The 24,900-nt window shown below is 44.3% G+C and overlaps 1 protein-coding gene across 1 annotated transcript; it reads left to right on the forward strand.

Annotated features, from left to right (window-relative positions):
- The first annotated feature begins 742 nt into the window (after positions 1-742).
- On the forward strand, positions 743-23,706 carry gmppb (GDP-mannose pyrophosphorylase B). The gene is made up of 10 exons (XM_080184612.1): positions 743-808; positions 5,968-6,102; positions 6,830-6,910; positions 9,816-9,864; positions 10,919-11,061; positions 11,704-11,862; positions 13,076-13,154; positions 15,078-15,205; positions 18,477-18,659; positions 22,569-23,706. Exons 2-10 carry the CDS (start codon positions 5,974-5,976, stop codon positions 22,698-22,700), a joined length of 1,083 nt encoding a protein of 360 aa, XP_080040738.1. The 5' UTR covers positions 743-808; positions 5,968-5,973; the 3' UTR covers positions 22,701-23,706.
- Positions 23,707-24,900: the final 1,194 nt, after the last annotated feature.

The raw sequence follows: 24,900 nt of genomic DNA on the forward strand, positions 1-24,900 counted from the left end.
TTGCAAACCCAGGCAAGTCACAGGGGTTACAGATAGTGCGACATGAACCCAAGATCCCTGTTGAGACCGTCCTCATGTGTGCGGAACTTGGCTATCAGTCTCTGTTCAGCGACTCTGCGCTGTCGTGTGTCGTGAAGGCCGCCTTGGAGAATGCTTACCCGAAGGTCAGAGGCTGAATGCCCGTGACCACTGAAGTGTTCGCCCTGTCGACAGGACTAACCCCAAAAGCTTGTGCGTTTACTATCAAATAAATCGGTTGGATTAAAACCTGGTATTGTCAGACTTTTTACTATGTGTGGGTAAACAGCGTTCCGAAAGCTAGTGGCATTTGCTACCAAATAAACCTGTTGGACTTTAACCCGGTGTTGTGACACATCTTACTGCGTTTACCCCAGTCCAACACCGGCATCTCCACATCACACCAACCTAAATCACAGACAAACGATGGCATCCCGAGTCCACCTCCAGGCCAGGGGCGCTGTTCTCCAAGCTCTGCCTTCACGGTCCATCTTATCACCTCATTTTACTCGTTGGCGCTTCCCCCGTCCCTTCCGATTGGTTAAGCTCGAAGCCGCTGTCCCTCACCCATTGGTCAATAGGCCCTCTCCTTCTATTGGTTGATTGCTGCTTCACCAGGCACTAATCTCACTGTCTATTGGCCCTCAGCCGGAAGACGTTCTCCTATTGGCTGTTGCCAGGTTACGGCGCGGCGGCAGTGCCACGTCGCCCATGTTTGAGGCCGCGAGGGGGGGGGGAGCGACCGAGTTTCCGGGAGGCGAGAGAGAGAGAGCCGGCGTCTGGGTGATCGGTAAGTAAGCGTCAGGCCCCGGGGCCCATCTCCTGGGTGGCTCCGAATGGACTAACAACGGCTTTGTTTTGATTTTGATTTGATTGACTGTTGTCATATAAATTAACATATAGTGAAAAATAGTGTTTCTTGCGTGTTGTATAAACAAAATACCGTTCATAGAGAAAGGAGAGGGCGCAGAGTGTAGTGTTTCAGTCATAGTTAGCGACGTAGATCCATTCAAAAGTCTGACAGCAGCAGGGAAGAAGCTGTTCTTGAGTCGGTTGGTACGTGGTCTCAGACTTTTGTATCTTTTTCCTGAAGGAAGAAGGTGCAAGAGAGAATGTCTGGGATACGTGGAGTCCTTAATTATGCTGGCTGCTTTGCTGAGGCAGTGAGAAGTGTAGACAGAGTCAATGGATGGGAGGCTGGTTTGAGTGATGGACTAGACTTTGTTGACGACCCTTTGAAACTTCTTGGAGTCTTAGTCAGAGCAGGAGCCATACCAAGCTGTGATACAACCAGAAAGAATGATTTCTATGGTGCATCTGTAGAAGTTGGTGAGAGTCATAGCAAATATGCCAAATTTCCTTAGTTTCCTGAGAAAGTAGAGGCGTTGGTGGGCTTTCTTAACAATAGCGTTAGCATGGAGGGACCAGGACAGGTTGTTGGTGATCCGGACACTTAAAAACTTGAAGCTCTTGACCATTTCGACTTCAGTCCTATTGATGTAGATGGGGGCATGCCCTCCCCAATGCTTCTTGAAGTTGATAACTATCTCCTTTGTTTTGTTGATATTGAAGGAGAGATTATTGTTGTCACACCAATTCACCAGATTTTCTATCTTTTTTCTGTACTATCTCGTCATTGTTTGAGATCAAACCCACGCCAGTGATGTCATCAGCAAACTTGAAAATCAAGTTGGAGGGGAATTTGGCTTCACAGTCATTGGTATGTAAGGAGTATAGTAAGGGGCTGAGGATACAGCCTTGCTGAGCATTGGTGTGGAGGTGGTGTTGTTGCCTATCCTTACTGGCTGTGATCTGTGGGTTAGGAAGTTTAGGATCCAGTTGCAAAAGCAGGAGCTCTAGGCCATGGAGTTTGGAGATGAGTCTCATAGGACTAATGGTATTGAAGGCTGAGCTATAGTCTGTGAATAGGAGTCTGACATAGGTGTCTTTGTTATCTAGGTGTTCCAGGTTTGAGTGTAGGGCCAGGGAGATGGCATTTGCTGTGAACCTGCTACAGGGATAGGTGAACTGTAGTGGATCCAGGCAGTCTGGAAGGCAGGAATTAATTTGTGCCATGACTAACCTTTTGAAGCACTTTATAATGATGAATGTCAAAGCCACCAGACGCTAGTCATTAAGGTACACTGCCTGGTTTTTAGTTGGTGGAGGGTTGACAGTAATCTTTTTGAAATAGGTAGGACCCTCAGATTGGTATAAAGAGAAGTTTAAGATGTCTGCGATTACCTCGGCCAGCTAGCCTGCGAAGGACCTGAGTCCTTGTCTGGGTACCCCATCAGGGCTAGTTGATTTCTGTGGGTTGCCTTTTGACAATAGGAAAGTTGCCAGAGTGGCCGCAGTCTGCTATAAGTGTAGCGTTTTAATCCAGCAGCTTTTACTGTAATCAAACATCCTGAGAAACATTTACCAAACAAAATGTGACAGCAGCCACTTGGTAGATGTTACAGAATTATGTTGCAAAGTGAAATTAGCAGAAGCTTGGTCTTCATAGCAAGGGGGATTGAATATAAAAGTAGGGAGGTCTTGCTGCAGCTGTATAGGGCATTGGTGAGGCCGCAGCTGGAGTACTGTGTGCAGTTTTGGGCGCCGCACCTGCGCAAGGATATTTTGGCCTTGGAGGGAGTGCAGAGGAGGTTTACTAGGATGATACCGGAGTTGAGGGGGTTGAGCTATGAGGAGAGGCTGAATAAACTAGGCTTGTACTCGTTAGAGTTTAGAAGAATGAGGGGAGATCTCATTGAGACATATAAGATGATGAATGGGATGGATAGGATAGAGGTGGAGAGACTGTTCCCGCTCAAAAAAGACAGTAGGACTAGGGGGCACAGCCTCAAGATAAAGGGGGGGAGGTTTAGAACGGAGTTGAGGAGGAACTTCTTCACTCAAAGGGTGGTGAATATCTGGAATTCTCTGCCCGTTGAAGTGGTGGAAGCTGCCTCGCTAAATATTTTTAAGAAGCGGGTTGATGGGTTTTTGATAAGAGAGGGGATTAAGGGTTATGGGGAGAGGGCGGGAAAGTGGAACTGAGCCACGACAGATCAGCCATGATCTTATTGAATGGCGGGGCAGGCTCGAAGGGCCAGATGGCCTACTCCTGCTCCTATTTCTTATGTTCTTATGTTCAAAGAGATAGATTTAAGGAGATGTCTTAGAGGATAAGTGGTCTCCAAAGGGAGGAAATTCCAGAGTTTGGGGGTCTGGGCGGCTGAAGGCATGGCTGCTGATGTTGGAGTGATTAAAACCGGGGAGGTGGGAAAGGCCAGAGTTCAGAGGAGCGCAGTTATCTCAGTGGTCAGGCTGGAGGCGATTATAGTGAGATGGAGGGACTGGAAAGCAAGGTTGAGTCTGAAAATTGAGATGCTGCATAATCAGAAGCCGGTGTGGGGCAGTGAATACAGGACTGATGGGGAAAAGGGCTTTGCTGCACTTAGGGCACAGGCAGCAGAATGCCGACTGAACTCAAGTTTAAGGAGAGAAGATGAGCAGCTGTCCAGCAGTAAGCTCAAATAGTCAAGTCTGGACTAACAAAGATGATCTGAGGGGTGGAAACGGCTATTGAGGCTGAAGTAGCCGGTCTTGGTGCTGTCACTGCCATGTTCTTGGAAACTCATCCCATTGTCAAACGCATCACCAAGGTTGTGAATAATCTCATTTATCTTCAGACAATGAGCAGAGAAGTGGATTGAATCAATGACTAAGTTTCAAATGAGAAAAGTTCTGCTCACCCATTGCTAGATGTGGGGCAGGCAACTTGCCAAATCAGAGACAGCGAAGGTGTTGATAGAAATGGCAGAACTAGTTGTCATCAGTATATGGTTTAAATTAAAGGTGTGTTTACAATGATGTTGCAAGAGGCAGCACATAATTGAGAAATAGGAGGAGGCCATTTTCTCAATCATATTTGTGACTTTGATAAGAGTTGTTTAAACGTAGTTAGAAAATGGGTGCAGGAGTAGGCCACTCGGTATGATCATCGCTGAGTGTGCACTTTTAGTATTCCACTCCTGTTTTCTCTCTATATCCCTTGATCCCTTTTGCCACAAGTGGCATGTTCAGCTCCCTCTTGAACATATCTAAAGAACTGACCTCAACAGCTTTCTGTGGTAGAGAATTCCACAAGTTCACAACTCTCCGAATGAAGAAGCTCTTCTGCATCTCAGTCCTGAATAGTTTATCCATTATTCTTAGACTGTGACCCTTAGTTGTGGACTTTCCCAACATTGGGAACATTCTTCCCGCGTCTAGCCTGTCTGGTCCCATCGGGATTTTATGTTTCTATGAGATCCCCTCTTATTCTTTTAAATTCCTGTGTGTAGAAGCCCAGTTAATCCAGTCTGTCGTCATATGTCAGTCCTGCCATTCCAAGAATCAGTCTGGTGAACCTTTGTTGGACTCCCTCAGTAGCAAGAATACTTTTTCCTCAGATTAGGAAACTAAAACGGGGCACAATATTCAAGGTGTGGCCTTATCAAGGTCCTTTATAACTGCAGCAAGACATCTTTACTCCTAGACTCAAATCCTTTTGTTATAAAGGTCAACTTGCCATTAGCTTTCCTCACCGCTTGCTGTACCTGCATACCAACCTTCAGCAGCTATTCCACCATGACAGCCAGGTCACATTGCACTTCCTCTTTTTCTAAACTGCCACCATTCAGATAACTTACTCCCTGTTTTTGCCACCAAAGTGGATAACTTCACATTTATCTGCATTATATTGCATTTGCCTAGTATTTTCCCTTTCAGCCAGCCTGTCCAAGTCACCCTGCAGCCTCTTAGCATCCTCCTCACAGCACATACTGCCACCCGGCTTAGTGTCATCTGCAAATTTGGAGATATTGCATTCAATTCCTCCTTCCAAATTATTAATGTACATTGTCAATAGCAGGGATCCCAGCACTGAAGCCTGTGGTACCCCACTAATCATTGCTTGCCACTCTGAAAAGGACCCATTTATTCCCACTCTCTGCTTCCTGTCTGCGAACCAATTCTCTATCCACATCAATACATTACCCCCATGCCATGAGCTTTAATTTTGCTCACTGGAATGTGTTGAATGAGGAATGGTTGAGGATTCTGGGTCTGTACTCATTGGAGTTCAGAAGATTGAGGGGGGATCTTGTTGAAATACTGCGGGGCCTGGATAGAGTGGACATGGAGAGGATGTTTCCACTAGTAGGAAAAACTAGAACCAGAGGGCAAAACCTCAGGCTGAAGGGGTGATCCTTGATGCTGAAGAATTTCTTCAGCCAGAGAGTGGTGAATCTCTGGAACTCTTTGCCACAGAAGGCTGTGAAGACCAGGTCATTGAGTGTCTTTAAGACAGAGATGGATATGTTCTTGATTTATAAGGGATCAGGGGTTATGGGGAAAAGGCAGGAGAATGGGGATGTGAAAAAGTCAGCTGGGATTGAATAGCAGAACAGGCTCAATGGGCCGAGTAGTCTAATTCTACCTAATGTTGTATGGTCTACTCTGGTGGTGTGTGCACAACTCCCACTACTGCTTTTTGTCCTTTGATGTTCTACAGCTCCACCCATACAGATTCCACATTGTTTAAATGCTGTAACTGGGACAGAATCTTGATTGCAGAATTTCAAACATGTGGAAATGGTGGACAGGATTTGGGAGGTGACAAGATATTTAAGGATTTTGGAGATGGGGCAGTAGTTTGCAGGATTAAGGAGGTGAACAATGATGGAAGGTTTGAAGGAAAAAGGGAGGCATTAACATGATCATTTAACCTGGAGCCATGTCAGGCAGTTGAATGCTCAAGAGTTTGTGGGAATATGATTATCCCTCCCCTGTTGATATTGATGGTCACACACCTGTATGTCACCCTTCTGTTGCTGGTACACTGAAGCATTTTGAGGCTTGGCTCTCACACGTTCACCTCTGGATTATTGATTCATCTGTTGCTTTTTGTTTTTACAGGTGACAATGAAAGCATTGATTCTGGTTGGAGGCTACGGTACGCGGTTACGACCGCTGACGCTCAGTGTTCCGAAACCTCTGGTGGACTTTTGCAACAAGCCCATTCTTCTGCATCAAGTGGAAGCTTTAGTAAAGGTACCATCAGCACTTTCTAGAGAGGATAGAGACCAGAATGTGGGAGAATAGGGCAGACACACTCACTGAAGTAGGACCTTGAGAATTTAACGCTAACATTTTACCAGTGTGTGACAATGATTAGCTACATATAGGGGGCAATGTTTACGACCAAGACTATTTCCAAATTACTCTCCAATTTTGTTCCATGTTTTTTTTGTTACATGAACTTGTAACTCTTTAACACTACAAATATTATATCTAATAATGACTCTTATATCGATGCCAGTTTTTCTTTTTGATGGATATAATGGATATACCAATATGATTTAATGTTGTAATTTTCTCTTTTGCATTGGCACCAATGCAAAAAGAGACTGGTGACAGTGTTTGTTAAACAAAGTTGACAATTCAACAACTCAAGTTGTTCCTTACATACCAGGAGCAGATCTACACTCAGCAGTACTTTACCCTTGTATTATATATGGTGCAATATCTCAGGGCAGAATCTCGAAACGTATTGCTTAATTTTAAACAGTTTAATATTCTGATCCAATAAAATTTGCTCACTAGGTTACATTTTAGCTGAAATCCTGAGGATAACAATACAAAGAGTGTTGTGACAGTGAATGCATGTGCTTATCAGAGAATTGTGTTCATCCACCTAAAAGTGCAGTCTGTGGACAGACAGAAGATCCTTGAGTGTTTTCTTCCTGTAGGTTACCATGTTCGTATCTGTTTTGAGTAGGCTGGTGTATCGCATGTAATCCTCGCTGTCAGTTATATGTCGGAGATGTTGGAGAAGGAGATGAAGGAACAAGAGCAGAGGGTAAGAAAGATAAGGTTATGGCAGAATTGTCTCCTGCACATTAATTCTTTCTGTGATCGTGCTAAACACAGTGAAAACAGGAGCTGAATTCTGAAGTTCATAGTCCGATTAAACGCAGGAGCAATTTTATTTGACTTGCTTTTAAATTGAGGTTGCACTATTGAGGTTCACTTCCTGTGTCTGATTGGTTCTTTATTGCTGAACTGTAGGGAAAGTAGGTGGGAAATGTTTGGGTACAGGAGAGAGAAGGGGAAATTAATCTAACTTGGAAACCTCATTGAAATGTTTAAGGTCACACTGCCTGAACGGGAAACAAAACATTTTGTTTCGAATTAAATGACTAGAGTTTAACTTCAAGTGAACTGAGTTGTTAGAGTGGATGCCATGGTGATGAAGGAGCAGCACTCCAAAAGCTCATGATACCAAATAAACCTGTTGAACTTTAACCTGGAATTGTGAAACTTCCTACAGGACTGGATCAGCAGACATTTCCACTAATTTATTATTGGAAAGACTGTCTATGGACCTCTTTACAATATCTGTTCCTTCACCATCAGTTGTCCCTGCTTCCTGGCAACAATTTTAAAACTAAAAACAGACTGTTTACAATCTTGCTGTCACATTTTTCCTCAAGATGAAGCTCCAACCACACACATACCCTCACCATCACCAAAACCTAATCACACACCGCATCACTGCCAAAACCCAATCACACACCCGCACTATCACCAAAACCCAACCAGACACCATCACCATCTCTAAAGGCCAACCATAACATAAGAAATAGGAGCAGGAGTAGGCCATCTAGCCCTTCGAGCCTGCCCCGCCATTCAATAAGATCATGGCTGATCTGTCGTGGCTCAGTTCCACATTCCTGCCCTCTCCCCATAACCCTTAATCCCCTTGCTTATCAAAAACCCATCAACCCGCGTCTTAAAAATATTTAGCGAGGTAGCCTCCACCACTTCAACGGGCAGAGAATTCCAGAGATTCACCACCCTTTGAGTGAAGAAGTTCCTCCTCAACTCCGTTCTAAACCGTCCCCCCTTTATCTTGAGGCTGTGCCCCCTAGTCCTACTATCCTTTCTGAGTGGGAAGAGTCTCTCCACCTCTTTCCTATCCATCCCATTCATCATCTTATACGTCTCAATGAGATCTCCCCTCATTCTTCTAAACTCTAACGAGTACAAGCCTAGTTTATTCAGCCTCTCCTCATAGCTCAACCCCCTCAACTCTGGCATCAGCCTAGTAAACCTCCTCTGCACTCCCTCCAAGGCCAAAATATCCTTGCGTAAGTACGGCGCCCAAAACTGCACACAGTACTCCAGCTGCGGCCTCACCAATGTCCTATACAGCCGCAGCAAGACCTCCCTACTTTTATATTCAATCCCCCTCGCTATGAAGGCCAGCATCCCATTCGCCTTCCTGACCACCTGCTGCACCTGCAAGCTGGGTTTTTGCGACTCATGCACAAGGACCCCGAGGTCCCTCTGCACCGTCGCCTGCTGCAGTTTTTCGCCACGTAAGTAATAATCCTTCCTACCGTTATTCCTACCAAAGTGGACCACCTCGCACTTGCCAACATTAAATTCCATTTGCCATTTCCTGGCCCATTCGCCCAGCCTATCTAGATCCTTCTGCAGACTCTCCACACCCTCCGCACAATTTGCCGTTCCCCCAATCTTGGTGTCATCAGCAAATTTCGACACCATACACTCGGTTCCCTCCTCCAGATCATCTATATAAATGGTAAATAGCTGAGGCCCCAGCACCGACCCCTGAGGCACTCCACTAGTCACCATCCGCCAATCCGAATAGCACCCATTGACCCCCACTCTCTGCCTCCTATTTGACAACCAATCCTCTATCCACGCTAACACCCTACCCCCAACTCCATGTCCCCTGACCTTCTGCAATAACCTCTTGTGAGGTACCTTGTCAAACGCCTTCTGAAAATCAAGAAAGACCACATCCACTGGCTCTCCCCTATCCACCGCCCTAGACACATCCTCATAGAATTCCAGTAAATTTGTCAGACACGACTTCCCTTTAACGAAACCGTGCTGCATCTGCTCTATCAAGCAATTCCCCTCAAGATGCCTCGCTATTTCCTCCTTGATGACGGATTCTAACATTTTACCTACAACAGACGTTAAACTAACCGGCCTATAATTCCCTGCCTTTTGTCTGGCACCCTTCTTACCATCCCTTGGACTCTCTATTTGATCTCAGTAAGATTCCCTGCTCTGCCCTTCATTGGATTCTTAAAGTCCCATTCATGCCTTTGTTACCTCTAGACTATAATGATGTTGTTCTGCTATCTTCCACCCTCTAATACTCTGTCCACGTCTTAACTCGTACTGGGTCTCCCATCCCCCATCTGCCCTATATTCACTAATCTATATTGGCTGCAGGTTAGACAATACCTCAGCAAAGCCCCACAAAAAGAATGTGACTGTGAGCAAATGATCTGTTTGTCATGTTGGCTGAGTGATAAATATTGACCAAGGCACCAGAGACAATTCCTTCCTGTTTTGAACAGTGCCATCAGGCTGTTTCCATTCACCTGAAATGTTACATAGCTCTTTGGTTTAACGTCATGTTAAAGCCTGCACCTGCAACAGTGGAGCACTCCCTTGGTACTGCACTGGAGTGTCTGCCTGAATAATGTGCTCAGATCTCTAGAGTTGGGCTTGGGCCCATCAACTTCTGTCCAGAGCTGAGTGTTGCTAACTGATCCCGGACTGCCATGCACAGATGTAGGTGTTTGGTGAGCACCTGTTCCGTCTGCCTTTGTCTCTATGCTCATTTTGAATGAATGCCTACTTGGTGGATGGGCTGCAGGAAGGAAGGGATTATAAGTCATTGTATATTCTTCACTCAACCATTCTTTTTTTTCCTTCAGCTGGGTATTCGTATCTCTTTGTCTCATGAGAAGGAGCCTTTAGGAACAGGTAAGAAACTCCATCACGTCTGTCCACATGTGGCAGTGAAAAGTCCACATTCATCTTTCTAATCTTTCACACTTTGGTCCTGAAGGAAGTTGGAGAGACACTGTAATCAGTTAATCAATTCTCACTTGCTTTGATCAATAGTATTTGTCCCAGTTGGAATCCTGGCTTCTAGCCTTTGCACTCTGAATGCTCCAAAAACTTGTTTTTCCTTAATGTTAACCCGAGCACTATGTTGATCCTGAATCTCTTTCAGAATGGTGTAACTATTGCATATATTAAGGGCTAGTTTACAGCACAACAAAAGAACAGGAGGAGGCCATTAAGCCCCTTCAGTCTTCTCTGCTGTTGATTTAGGTCAGGGCTGATCTATACCACAAGTCCATGTACTGCCTCTTTCCCATTTCCCTTGAAACCATTACCAAAATCTAGCTGTCACTACCTTGGAATGGTCCAGTTGAGAACCAATGTTAAAACCTATTGAATGGCATGTTCTCTGCAAAGTTTAAAGTTTATTTATTGGTCTCACAAGTATGCTTATGTTAACACGTCAATGAAGTTACTGTGAAAATCCCCTAGTCCCCACACTCTGGCTCCTGTTCGGGTACACTGAGGGAGAATTTAGCTTGGCCAATGCACCTAACCAACGCGTCTTTTGGACTGTGGGAGGAAACCAGAGCACTCAGAGGAAACCCCCACAGAGAATCCACAAGTGACCCAAACCGGGAATTGAACCTGGGTCCTTGGCATTGTGAGGTAGCATTGCTAGATGTTGTGCCACCACCAAACAAGTGGTCAGCCTGGGGGGAGAGGGGTTGCCTGCCATTTGAAACAGAGAGGGAGAATTGGAGGATAAGGTATTGCCTGACTGCTCTTCTGCTTAATAAATAATTGATTGACAGAGAAACTCTGGAAAATGGATGGATAGCAGAGGTGGAGAGGCTTCCCATGGAGGGGTTGTGACTACTGGATGTTGATTGTGTGTCTTGTTGTGTAAGGGCCTTCATATTGGAGCTTGTGGCTGTAATCGGCCTTTTTGACTGTTGTGTGTTTGTAGCTGGACCTCTCGCACTGGCCCGGGAGCTGATCACCAGCAGCTCAGAACCTTTCTTTGTGCTAAACAGCGACGTGATCTGTGAGTTCCCCTTTGAAGAGATGGTCCGCTTTCACAAGCACCATGGAAAAGAGGGTACCATTGTGGTAAGTGGCACAATGATGGCACAGTGGGAGTGTCTCTGAACTAGTAATCCAGAGGCTCTGGTGGAACATGGGTTCAAATCCCATCACAGCCGATATTTAAATTCAATTCATGAATCTGGAATTGAAAATGAATGTCAGTAATAGTGATTCAGATTGTTATAAAAACCCATCTGGTTCTCTAATGTCCTTTAGGGAAGGAAATCTGCCATCCTTACCTGGACTGGCCTACATGTGACTCTAGAGTCACAGTGATGCGGTTGACTCTTAAAATGCCTTCAGGAATGGTCTAGCAAACCACTCCATTCAAGGACAATTAGGGGTGGGCAATAAATGCTGTGTTTGCCAGTGACATCTACATCAAAAAACAATTACCTTGCCCTTGGCTGCTCTTGTCACCACAGCAATATCCCTCTGAAAACTTGGTCACTCAAGTTGTGCCAAGTTAATGCCTTAACAGCAAACTATTGTCTGGACTTGAATAAGGATGTTCTTCCTCCTTGAACAGTGCAAACTATCTGCTCTCTGTCCCAGCAGCTGAGCAATGTGTCAGGAGAGAGTAAAAAGCAACACTGTCCTCCCTAGGGGCCTTTCACTCTGTGTGGTAATTACAGATTCTCTTTAATCAGCCTATCACTTTGACAGGTCACCAGGGTGGAGGAACCATCCAAATATGGGGTTGTAATATATGAAGCAGAGATTGGACGGATACATCGATTTGTGGAAAAGCCTCAAGTTTTTGTGTCTAACAAGATCAATGCCGGAATGTATATCTTCAGCCCCACCATTCTGAACAGGATCCAGGTATTATTCGCTTTCCAGGAAGCTGCTAACTCCAATCTGACAGTACTTATACTGAGTGAAGAGCGAGATTTCAGGCCGATTATCACGAACTTAACTGTGTTTTGTTCCTGGTCACAGATCATTGTTGCGGTGTATGTTAAAGACACAACCCTATTACCTGAATGACAGAACATTTCACACGTGTCAAAGTGAAATATGTTAATGCTGAGAAATGGAGAATCAAACCCTATTGCATTCACTATAATAAAAGAAGGTAGAATAAATCTCCATCAAACTGTCTCACCAAACACTCCAGGACAGCTACAGCACAGGGTCAGATACAGAGTAAAGCTCCCTCTACAGTGTCCCATCAAACACTCCCAAGACAGGTACAGCACAGGGTTTGATACAGAGTAAAGCTCCCTCTACACTGTCCCATCAACCACTCCCAGGACAGGGTCAGCACAGGGTTAGATACAGAATAAAACTCCCTCGATACTGTCCCCATTAAGCGCTCCCAGGACAGGGACAGCACGAGGTTAGATACAGGAGTTAGATACAGAGACTACTGTAGAAACCCACATCTGCACAGTTTATTAAAATCTGAAGGGTGGTGATGGTGTTTGGAGAAACAGTAAAAACAAAATATTGTATATGTCGGAGATCCAAAATAAAAACTGCAGGAAAAACTGAGCTGGTCTGGCAGCGTCTGGAGTGAGAAGCTGAGTTAATGTTTCAACTCCAATCTGAACTGAAACAAGTAGAAATGTGATAGATTTGATGCTATTTGGAAAGTGGGGATGGGCTGGGTGGGTGATCAGGTGGAAGCTCTGCGATAGGACAGAGGGTGGGAGAGATTAAATGTCACAGAGATTATGGTACAGAAGGCAAAGAGAGGGCCGCTGGTGTCTCCACTGCTGTACCTGAGCAAGAGACTTTCTGTCCAGGGAACTGAGAAATAAATTAGCGGTCATCCATCCCCAGGGGACTCGTGTTATCCTCTGCCAGTCTGAGACATCCTGCATAGTCTGTGTGACCGTGTGAGTCTGTGTGGACAGACTCCTGTATGTTTGACAAGAGGAAGAGGGGAAGCGAGGGTGGCAGACTGCTGCTGTGAGCCACATTAGCTGTGTAACTAACCATTAAATGGTGTCTATAAGCCCTGCTAGTGTGTGAGCAAAGTTGATGGTTCTGTTATTGGTGCTGACTATATGTTCTTTGCTTCTGTGTGCAGCTCAGGCCCACCTCCATAGAGAAGGAGATTTTCCCAGTCATGGCACAAGAGGGACAGTTGTATGCTATGGAGCTACAAGGTGAGGCACTCAGTGCAACAAATCATGCAGAGTCCTTGAACTTCAAGTCTGATCATTGTATGATAATGATAATCCAAGACCCTTTCCTCCCCTCTGCTCACAAACAGTTTTTGCTCACCCATATCTACTGAAGCAGTGATCATGTGAATGAAGGACCACAATCACAAAGGACATGGCAGTCTTTCCAGTGTTCAGGAGCACACACATCTTGCAATCGGAAGTCACTGCTGAGCAATTGGTGGAGGAAGCGGATTTTATCCATTCTAGGGTCCACACTGCTGCCTCAAATGAGATCAGTTTGCGGAGAACAGGCCAGTGATTACTGTGACTTGTCTTAGTTCAGGCACAAACTCCTCTAGTTCAAATTTCTATCACTTTCTCAATGCTGGGAGAACTTTTAGTGACTGCTCAGTTAGTACAATGGGGCAGGGGTGGAGTCACAATTAATTGACGCGTACACTGCGTAAAGCTTATTCATTGGATGTTGTCTGGTTTGTCGATGTCTGCATTGTTGGACGTTGCACAGGAAGCAGCTTTGAGGTAGGGGTCTGCCCCTGAGGAAGGGCCCTACCCATGGCGGGGGGAATACAGAAACATGACCTCCTCTTGGGGAAATGCAGAACCAGGAGGCTTCAGCTTTAAAATGAGAGCTGGGCCACCTATAAGTGAATTCAGGGAGTGTGGTGGAAACCAGGAACTCTCTCCAGTTGTGGATATGGGGCCTAACTTTTATTTTATTCATTTGTGGGATTATGGGCGTCACTGGCTGGCTAGCTTTTATTGCCTGAGGGCAATTAAGAGTCAGCCACATCACTGTGGTTCTGTCGTTACATTTAGGCCAGACCAGGTGAGGACAGATTTCCTTCCCTAAGGAAGGACCAGATGGGTTTTTCCGATAATCGACAATGGCTATTATTAGATTCTTATTATTTGTTATTAATGCAGAAAATTAGCTGAGTTTCTGGATTAATAGTCTAGTGATAATACCACTAGACCATCACCTCTCCTAATGGAACTTTCAAAACTCATATTGATTGATTATTGTTGGTAGGACATGAAGGGATTTGGAACAACAGTGGATAGATAGAGTTCAGATCCAGATCAATATGAGCCAGCAGAAAGGGAAGTTAGAACTTAATAAACACTGGGACCGTGACCACTTCTTGACTTGAGGAGGGCTGGATCAGGATGAGGATGCAGTCTTGATTTATGTGGAGGGATTGGGGCACTGAGCTTGCCCTCCTTAAAGTAGAGAAGGTGAAGGGGGAGATTGGATTGAGGTTTTCTGAATTCTTGGGGATACTTAGGATGAATTGAATCAAACTGTTTCTCTTGGCACGAGGATCAGTAATCCGAGGATTGGCCACTCTAAATGGCCCCTTAGTATCCAAAGATGTGCAGGTTAGTTGGATTAGCCATGGTAAGTGCATGGAGTAATGGGGATAGGCCTGGATAAGATGCTCTTTCAGAGAATTGGTGTGGACTCAATGGGCTGAATGGCTTCTTTCTGCACTGTAGGGATTATGTGTTTAATTCTATGGACACAAAGTGAAGCGAATTCACAGAAAAACTGGAGCCAATAAGGATTGTTTTTACTGTAATGAGTTATCATGATCTAGAATATTTTGTCTGAAAGGACAGTGGATTCAGATTTATTGTTTAATAGTCAAAATTGGATAAATTCTTGACAGTAAATATTTGTGATAGTCTGGGGAAAGACCAGAAGAATGGGGTTGAGCTGACACAGGCATGATGGATTGAGTGGTCTCCTATTGCTGTGTTCCTAAAGGTGGTGATTTCTGGAGCCGGCAGCAGAATTCCTGCTGCGTCTGTGATTGAAATTGGCCGAGGCAGCCAAAATTCAGAAATGGTGGATTGTCTTAAACCTCTGGCAAATGATGCAAATACTTGCTTTATGTACAGGGTTCTGGATGGACATTGGGCAGCCCAAAGACTTCCTGACAGGGATGTGCATGTACCTGCAGTCCCTTCGACACAAAGCACCAGATAGACTGCACCAAGGACCTGGCATTATTGGAAATGTCCTGGTGGTAAGTTTCTGTTAGATGACAGGTATTGTGCTGGGTCTCGATTTACACCATCATCTCATTGCACTGAGCTCTTCATGCTGTCTCATTGGGCTAGCCACTGATGTTCTGCTGCTAACTTCCATCCAATAATGAGACCCTCTGGTCGACTCTCAGCAATTTCGGCCATGTACAACATTTATTCAGCTTTGGGTCAGGTGCTGTTACTGGATAGAGTGTTAGGCCTCATAGATTGTCCCAACAATCTCATAATTAGATATTTCACCATCTCCCTGATCTCCTGCATCAGCTAGTTCACTGAACTGGAAATGTGGGATCCCCCGATCTTTGCTAAATATCAGCCTAAAGAATTGGGTAGATAGTGCTTTCTGCAGACTGGAGTCATACATTCACATTAGGAGTCAGAGATACTGGAACGCTTTTAATGATGGCAACCTCTCTAGGCTTTTCACAATAAGAACTATTGTCATTTGAGGATACAGCTCCCAGACTGCTTGACATCCAAAGTCATGTAACTGTCGTGATGGACTTTTCACAGCTTGCTGCTAGTGGGAATAAATATACTGGATTTTGGGTCATTCTGTGCAATTAAACATTAAAGCAAATTACTATGGAATCTGAAACAAAAACAGAAAATGCTGGAAAATCTCAGCAGATTAGATAGCATCTGTGGAAAGAGAATAGAGCCAACATTCAGAGCTGAAGACAGTTGGAAAGAGGATGAGATTTATACTGTTGTTTGGTGGGGGGGGGGGGGGGGTGGGGTGTGTTAAAAGTGGGGGCAGGATAGAGAACCAGTGATAGGTGGAGGCAAGGGAGAGGTTGACAAAGATGTCATGGACAGAAAGACAAATGGAATGTAAGTGGTGATGATCATTGCTAAGAAGGGTGCTAATAGCGACACAGAATGCGTTAATAGCAGTAAAGATAAGTAGTGTGTCAAAGGCAATGTGAAACGGTAACAAGTGGCCCTGGTTTGGTGGGAGAAGGGAGATAATGGTAAGGGGAAAAAAAAGATGGAAAGTGGGATAAAATAGGAGATGGAAAAGATGAATCAAAGGAAGAAATGAAAATAAATTGATAGAAATAAAAAAAATGGGGTGAAGGTGGAGGAGAGAGGTCACAGCCTGAAGTTGTTAAACTTGCTTTACAACCTTCCAGATTTAACATTATCTACCAGAAGATCAATTTATCTTGGCCCAGTGAATCTTCCTCTGTAACCGTGCCTGGTGAATAAATCTCTTCTATCACCTTGCAGCCTGGGTTTGCTTTGATTTACTGCTGTTGGTGGAGTGCTTTGTGTTTTCTAAGTTGCTGTTTTGGTCTCTGTGTTGGTAAACTGCAGTTTTAGGAAGTGGTGAATTGTCCACTTTCTCCCAGTAGGTGGCAGCAACTGGTCAATGTTTGTAGTGTGACCAGTGATTGTAGCGAGGCAGCCTGAAAACAGGAGCATGTTCCTCCTGGCTAAGGTCTCTGGTTTAAAAAAACAATTCTGTTTCGCGCATGTGACATTCTGGGACTTATTTTTTAACTTGTGATTTTGGGAATCAATATCTAAACTTTTTTTGGAAAGGGAATTGTAGAGAGAAATGAAGATTGTGGTAGGATCATTGCGTGTTAGTGTGTTCCAGAGGTTGAGCTGTTTGTGTTTGAGGAACCATGTAGCTCAGAGAAATGCCAGTCACCCTGAGCTGGCTAGCTTTACAAATAACTGTGACACTGCAATATAACTATTCAAACATTAGCAAAAAACACTCTAACACTCATTTAGACTAAATTCTGGTTTTAAAGAATTTCTTAATTTCTCTGCTGCCCTAACACCCTCTCTGTTCCACTTTGTCTGTTTTCATCCTCTGTTAACTTAAATTCGAGTCTTCATTCATAAAAATTAATTTATGAGATGTGGGTGTTGCTGGTGAGTAGCACTTATTGCCCATCCTTAATTGCCCTGGAGGAGGCAATAAGCTGCTGCCTTGAATATGACCGAGTGATTTACTCGGTTGTTTCAGAGGGCACTTAGGAATCAAACCGCAATTGATCTGGAGTCACCTGTAAGTCAGAACAAGTAGGCAGAGTCAGGCCCCTGAAGGACATTAGTGACGCCGATGGGTCTTGACAGCAATCTAGTTCTCGATACTTTCCACCCTATATTTTCTAATCTTGATATCCTCTGAATTTTGAAAGAGGAAACAATTTAAAAATGTTTTGGAAGTCTAACTTTAAACCAATCACATAGTCTATTTTGAGAACGTGGGTGTTGTTAGGAAAGTTGTTATTTATTCATAGAAAGTTAATGGCATAGAAAGAGATCAGTTTTTGTGCCATCTGCAAACTTGTTGATCATTCTTCCTGCATTTATATCCAAAACATTAAAATATACCGTATAAAACAAGGGACGTGGTATTGAACCCTGTAGAAACTGCCTTGTGGTCACAAAAACATCCATCAACAATTACTCTTTGTTTTCTGCCATTGAGTCAATTTTGTATCCAACTTGCTAAAGTTTCCTGGCTTTTATTTTTTCAACTGTCATTGGCCATTTCTAGTTGCCACAACTGAGAGGCTGACTGGGGCAGTTGAGGGTCACCCATGTTTGTGTGACTGGAATTGTGTATGAATGAAACCAGCCGACAATCTCATCGTCACCTCTCATTAAATTGTTGTGTTAAAGTAGGCTGGGTAGATGCTGGAGTGGCTCCTATTGTTTGGACTCACAGTTCACTGTTAAGCATGATGGTACATTTACCTCTCTAAGTGAAGACCACTAGATTGAGGCAGTGTATGAGAGTCAGTATCATGAGGACTAGATGTTGTCTACTCGTGCTAGGCAAACTTTACAAATATTCAACATCAACACTAAGCACTCCCTGGACCTGATATCGTACAGCCTGAGGTAGCTTCTATTTTCCTGTACACTGCCCAAACATGATCCTTCAGGACCAGTCTCTGACTATCCCCTAATAAATGCAATACGTCATCTTTATCCATATTCAACAGCAGCCCCACTCAGGCCTATATAAGTGACATTGCCATTTGGAGCTGATATCCTTACAGGTTGAAGCACAGTCAGAAGAGCATTGCTACTCACTAAAGACCTTTAAAGATAATCAACAAGAAAGTTGCATCCCACCTGCCTAAGTTAGCCATGAAGGATCAGTGTGCAGCCCTGTGTCTGGGGTCATATTTGTATTTCAGCCCTCACATTCATCTTGCAGTGCTGGAGTTGCCTCCCACAGACTAAGACTCATTGCCAATTGGCCATTCTCTCTATTAGGACACAACTGCCCAGATTGGAGAAAAATGTTCTATTGGTCCAAATGTGACAATTGGCCCCGGAGTGGTGATTGAGGATGGAGTGCGGATAAAGCGCTGCACAGTCCTGAAAGGCTCCCGGATACGCTCCCATTCCTGGCTGGAATCCTGCATCATTGGTTGGAGCTCTGACGTAGGACAATGGGTGAGCCAAACATGGATTTGTACAGGGGAGGTCGTGCCTTATGAATCTGGTAGAATTTTTTGAGATGACAAAAACGGTCGGTAAAGGATGAGCCGTGGATGTCGTCTACATGGATTTCAGTAAGGCGTTTGACAAAGTCCCTCATGGTAGGTTGGTGGAAAAGGTTAAGGCTCATGGGATACAAGGACAGGTTCTAGATGGATTAAGAACTGGCTTGGAAATAGGAGACAGTAGTAGTGGAAGGGTCTTTTTCTAGCTGGAGGTCTGTAACTAGTGGTGTGCCGCAGGGCTCAGTACTGGGACCTCTGTTATTTGTAATATACATAAATGACTTGGAAGAGGGAGTAAGTGGTGTGATCAGCAAGTTTGCAGATGATATGAAGATGGCTGGACTTGCTGATAGTGATGAGTAGTGTCAGGCAATACAGCGGGATATAGATAGGCTGGTATATTGGGCAGAGAAATGGCAGATGGAATTTAATCTAGATAAATGCGAGGTGATGCATTTCGGAAGAAAGAATGTAGGGGGTAGTTACACGATAAATGGTAGGCCTAATAAGAGTATAGCAACGCAGAGGGACCTGGGGGTGTAAGTACACAAGTCCTGAAGGTGGCAGTACAGGTGGAGAAGGTGGCGAAGAAGGCCTATGGTATGCTTGCCTTTATAGGGAGGGGTATAGAATATAAAAGCTGGCATCTAATGTTGCAGTTGTTCGCCCACATTTGAAGTACTGCGTCCAGTTCTGGTCGCCTTACTACCGGAAGGACGTGGAGACCCTGGAGATAGTGCAGAGGAGGTTTACCGGGATGTTTCCTGGTATGGAAGGACTGAGCTACAAGGAAAGGTTGGGCAAATTGGGGCTGTTCTCCTTAGAAAGGTGGAGGATGAGGGGAGATCTAATAGAGGTGTATAAGATTATGAAGGGTATAGATAAAGTGAACGGTGGTAAGCTTTTTGCTAGGTTGGATACAATAATTATGAGGGGCCACGGGCTTAGGGTGAGGGGGGCGAGGTATAACTCGGATGTTAGAGGGAGGTTTTTCACACAGAGGGTGGTGGGGGCCTGGAATGCACTGCCAAGTAGGGTGGTGGAGGCAGGCACGCTAGGGTTGTTTAAGGCTTACTTAGACAAGCACATGAGCGGACTACAGATGGAGGGATACAGGAGACTTTTCTAAATAAAGATCAAGAGCTTTGAGACGTCCCTGGGAATCAATTGATTCCTATGGACCTTCCAAAATATTTCATGGCTTACTTGCTTTATTTCTGCTCTTCTGGGGATTCCGTAAATGTCTAAGTTTTGCGTGTTTATTGATGTCTTTTCTTTTACTTCACAGGTGATTCGGTCCGCCTTGTTGACCAACAAGGGGCATACACACGGTGGGTCGTGCGATGGCTGCTCTTGGATGTTGTTTCGAGAGTTGCCTAGTGCTTCACGTCATTGGTGTATGCTTAAACTGGACCATCTGACGGGCAACATGACAGCTCAGTGACTATCAGTGTTTGCTGTGCAGATACATGGATTTGGGCCAGTATCTGTGGGAGTTTGCCATTCTCCCCGTGATTGCATTGGGTTTTCTCCGGGTGCTCCGGTTTCCTCCCACATCCCAAAAAACGTGCTCTTAGGCTGATTGGTGTAACAAATTGTCCCTAAATTAGTCTTCCCTCAATCTTCCCCATTAGGTATAGACAAAGGTCATGGGTAGAGGAGGGCACTCAAATTGTTAAAATGGCGGCGCGGGCTTGTTGGGCCGAAGGGCCTGTTTCCCGTGCTGTGTTGTTTTTTGTTTTGTTTTAGCCACCAAGGCGTAAGTTGAGGGAGTGGGGGGAGGAAAGTATGATGCATGGCCAAGGGAGAGAGGGGCAGGAACTGGAGGTTGCACCGCTGAGTTAGGGGCTTGGGGGGTTGTGGGCACTGCCTGCGGGTAAGGCACGGTGAAGGGAGGGGGCATGATGGACTGAGCCTCCTCCCAGGCGCGCGGCGGAGGGAGGGGGCATGATGGAAGGAGGGATGGAGGGAAGGAGGTATGGCCAAGGGATGGAGGGTGGGGCTGAGAGCAGTCAGTAGGTGGGGGAGGTTGGTGGCAGAATCGAGGTGAGGGAGGGTGGGATGGTGGGAGGTGTTTTTCTGTTGTCTGACTGTCCTGGTGTGTGATTTGGGTGTGACTATATTTGAAGGACAGTGTCCTGTTTGATGTTTCAGATGTTAGTGTTCCATTGGCATGTGACATTGCACTTGCAGGACCTAAATGATCCAATGTCAAATCTGTCCATTGCTGTAGAATCTAGTTGACGTTAATGGGGAACCAGTCATGTGGACAAGTTGGCGATTTACTCCTCAAGCCTGGTCCAGCATTCAGTGAGGTTGTAGCTGATCCGTGCAAGGGATATACCAAGGGCTTTGTGATTTTCATATCTTTTTGGATGGGGCTTTGCTTTAATCAAAATCTACCGATCTCCTAGTTCAATTTAAGAATTGATTTTACAGGAAGAGTTCCACCACTTAGTCAATTCTGACAAATCCACCTTTAATTTTTTACCCCTTAGTCTCCAATCAGTGGGAGCAGTTTCTCTATCTGCTTCCCTTTAATAATTTAAAATCTTTATCAAATCACCTGTTAGTTGCTTAAATTTCAGGGAATTAAACCCCCATTTGTCTTTAATCTCTCCTCGTAATATAACTCTTCGATTCCAGGTATGATTCTGCTATACTTTGCACCTTCGTTATCAGGTGCATCCTTCAGAAAGTGCTGTGCCCAGAACTGCTCTCACTAACTCTGGTTATGATCTAACCAGAATGTCAAATATCTAAAACATGATTTCTACCTTCCTGGATTCAAGTTTTTCAGAAACAAAGGCAAACATCAGCAGTTTTGGTTATTTTCTGTACATGTCCAGGATATTTTAATAAGTACCTGGAACCCTTTCATCTACACTGCTGATAATACTGTCTAGTTTGTGTCATTAGCAAATTTGGATCTGTGGCTCTTTTACCCATTGTCTATATATACAGCATATAGATGAAGCTCCAGTACTGATCCTGAGGGACAGGTGACATTCTTCTCCATTCTTGCATCGCTCTTGTCTCCTGTCACTTCAGCCAATATTCTAATTGAGTTAATAAGTTGCTGCTTTAGCAAGCAGTCTCTTTTGGGAGACTTGATCAGATCCCTTCTGGAGGCCTGTATAAATAAATTCCAGACATTCCTCTGTCCCCTACATTAATCACCTACCGCTTCAAAGCACTTCAATCCGATTCCATGCTATCTCTCTCTGATCAGGTGTTCAGCTACCCTTTCTTTCATTAGAGATTCCAGTAATTTCCCAACAATACAGTAGCTCTATAATTCCCCAGTTTCTGTTTGTGGCCTTTCTTATATAGTGAGTAATGGACACAATTTTCCAATCTAAAGAAAAGTTTACTGAATTGAAAGCAATTTGGAAGATTATAATAAAGGCATCTGCAATGTTCCTTTATATAGAAGCCTGGGTTCTTTGGTAGTTGTGCAGATGGGAACATTACAGAAGTATTATCAAGTGAATGGGCAAAACTGGCAAATGGATTTTAGTGCAGACAAATGTCATTCACTTTGGACTGAACTGGATAGAACAATAATTTCTAAGTGGTAAAAAGCTAGAAATAACAGCGGTCCAGAGAGACTGGCTGGTAGTGTTTGAGAGGGGCAGGGACTGGGTGGTCATTATTTTTGCACCTGTTCAGGAAATTTTAATCAAAAAGGCCAATGTTACACAACTCTATTGGACCATAGTAACTCCAGTGTGGTGTCATGGATCAGACTGAGTGGTAGAATAGATTTGAAGGGCTAAGTGATGTCCTGTTCCTAAATAGTGAGATACAAGAATATTGTTGGTGGTGTCTGGGCTGATTGCTTTCTGTTTGTTTTTAGGTGCGGATGGAGAACGTTGCAGTCCTGGGAGAGGATGTGATTGTGAAAGATGAGCTGTATCTAAACGGGGCCAATGTCCTACCTCATAAATCCATTGCTGACTCTGTGCCTGAACCCAAGATAATCATGTAGGTCACAGCAACTGCTCGAGAGGGACACAAGCCCTGAGTCCGAGCTAGAGGGATGGACTGTGCCAGTCGCCAATGGACAGAACAAAGCTACTGATCAACTAATTACTGAGGGTCTGCCTGCTTGTTTCATTTATTTGCCCCTCTTGAACCTGAATTCACACTGACAAGTTACTTTGGAGAGATACTCTGGTAGCTCTCCACTTGCCATCTGTGTGTATGAGGGATGTCCAGCTTGAAGTGGCTGTAGTTCATTTCCCACAGCTATTTGCTGCTTTTAATTATTGATCGTGGCTTTGGTGAGGAGAGTAGGTCTTCTGAAGCAGGACTGCATCCAGTTTTTTGGCAGTGTTATGCTAGTTTAAAGGCTGGCTTTTACAACATTTCTTGGAAAAGCTGCACTTCTCAGCACTATCTAAGGTTGATAAACTGTTTTCTGGAGGTTAAATCCTAATCTTACCAACCAACAGTATCAGCTCCCTCATTAGCATAGCATAAGACCTATGGCTGGTGTCAGGATGAGTTATTCCTGTGATTCTCTCTTCTTGGGTCTGTGGCATCTTCTTCAAAATAACTTTTAAAATAACTTTCTTACCTACCTTGAAGCTGTAGCCTGCAGCTTATGGAATTGTGTGAGCAAAGGTGGTGATACATGTCACATCTAGTTACCAGCTTGCCCTCACTGTACTGATACTGGGTTCAAACCCTAATAGAAAATTCCACATCGCCAGTATAAAGCCAAAATGGGTGGGTAGGATTGTTCCTGGGACGAACTATAGGGTTCTGACATGACAGCACCATGCTGAATGCTTTCAGATCGTGGTTTCTCTGTTTTTGACAGTGTTGTCCTTTCACTGAAGGTGAGCATGTTTTAAAATGTAATCAGTTAGCCAGTCAAAGTGAAATAATGACCAGAGAAACTATGGAATTCCGTATCCAAGTTTCCAGACTTGTTTTTTTAATTGTATGCTGGTTTTCTATAAACTTGATTTTTATTTGGAATTAGAGAACTGCCTCTTTGTGGAAAGTATTATTGATTACAATTTGTTTTTGGAGCAGATGTAAAATTGGATGCTGTGTCAATTACTAAGGCCTTCAGTTGTATTTTAACACGTGACATCCTAATTTTATGCAAATGAAACTAAGATGAATTGTATAAATTTCCTAACAGTAGCTGGAAGATTTGACCTTTTCTACCTGTGCCAAACACAACTTGACTAACCTACAATCGTTTATCCTCTACCAGGTGGGCTGTTAGCTGAGTACATTCAGCTTTTACTCTGCAGTGGATGCCCACCTCAATCTGGAAAGATGGTTAACATTGAGATGAGAATCACTGTAACTGCAATAAAGTTAAAATTTATTTCTGAAACACAAGTAGGCTTACATTCACATTTCAATGACGTTACTGTGAAAATCCCTTAGTCGCCGCTCCGGCACCTGTTCTGGTACACCGAGGGAGAAGTCAATGCACGTGTACATCTTTGGACTGTGGGAGGAAATCCATACAGACAAAGAACAACACAGCACGGGAAACAGGCCCAACGAGCCCACGCTGCCATTTTAAAATTATGCCCTCCTCTACCCATGACCTTTGTCTACACCTATTGGGGATGATTGAGGGAAGATTAATGTAGGGATAATTTGTTACACCAATCAGCCGAAGAGCACGTTTTTTTGGGATGTGGGAGGAAACTGGAGCGCCCGGAGAAAACCCACGCAATCACGGGGAGAATGTGCAAACTCCCACAGACACTGGCCCAAATCCACGTATCTGCACAGCAAACAGTGATAGTCACTGAGCTGTCATGTTGCCCGTCAGATGGTCCAGATGCAGGGCGATTGTGTGGAATTTGCACAATGACCCAAGCCAGGAATAGAACCTGTGTCCCTGGTGCTGTGAAGCAGCAGTACAATCCACTGGTCCCTGAGTGCAATTACAGTTTAGCTGATGTTTATATGAGGTTCTAGTGTATGCATGGAGACTCACCAGGAGTTAGTGACAGTTTAAGGGGTGTTGTAACTGATAGAACGTTATCAGGATTCTGACAGTGAAATGGTAAAATCATGTCACTAATTTGCTGCACTAACTTATTGTTAAAATATCTATTTTGTGGGTTTGGGATGAAAAGTAAAAGAATTACAAGTCTGTTTGCTGCTTTTGTCACATTGGAGAATCTTCATAATCAAAGACACAGGGCCTA

Source organism: Carcharhinus amblyrhynchos, chromosome 3 (genome assembly GCF_965287045.1).
Source record: "Carcharhinus amblyrhynchos chromosome 3, sCarAmb.v2.hapA, whole genome shotgun sequence".
Classification (NCBI taxonomy): domain Eukaryota; kingdom Metazoa; phylum Chordata; class Chondrichthyes; order Carcharhiniformes; family Carcharhinidae; genus Carcharhinus; species Carcharhinus amblyrhynchos.

What these genes read in the sequence shown, in the direction of transcription:
- gmppb (XM_080184612.1), top strand. Translation starts at nt 5,974, where the DNA reads ATGAAAGCATTGATTCTGGTTGGAGGCTACGGTACGCGGTTACGACCG. An exon ending in GAAGGAGCCTTTAGGAACAG is followed by an intron (nt 9,865 to 10,918) that starts GTAAGAAACTCC and finishes GTGTGTTTGTAG; the next exon opens with CTGGACCTCTCGCACTGGCC. An exon ending in GTATGCTATGGAGCTACAAG is followed by an intron (nt 13,155 to 15,077) that starts GTGAGGCACTCA and finishes CTTTATGTACAG; the next exon opens with GGTTCTGGATGGACATTGGG.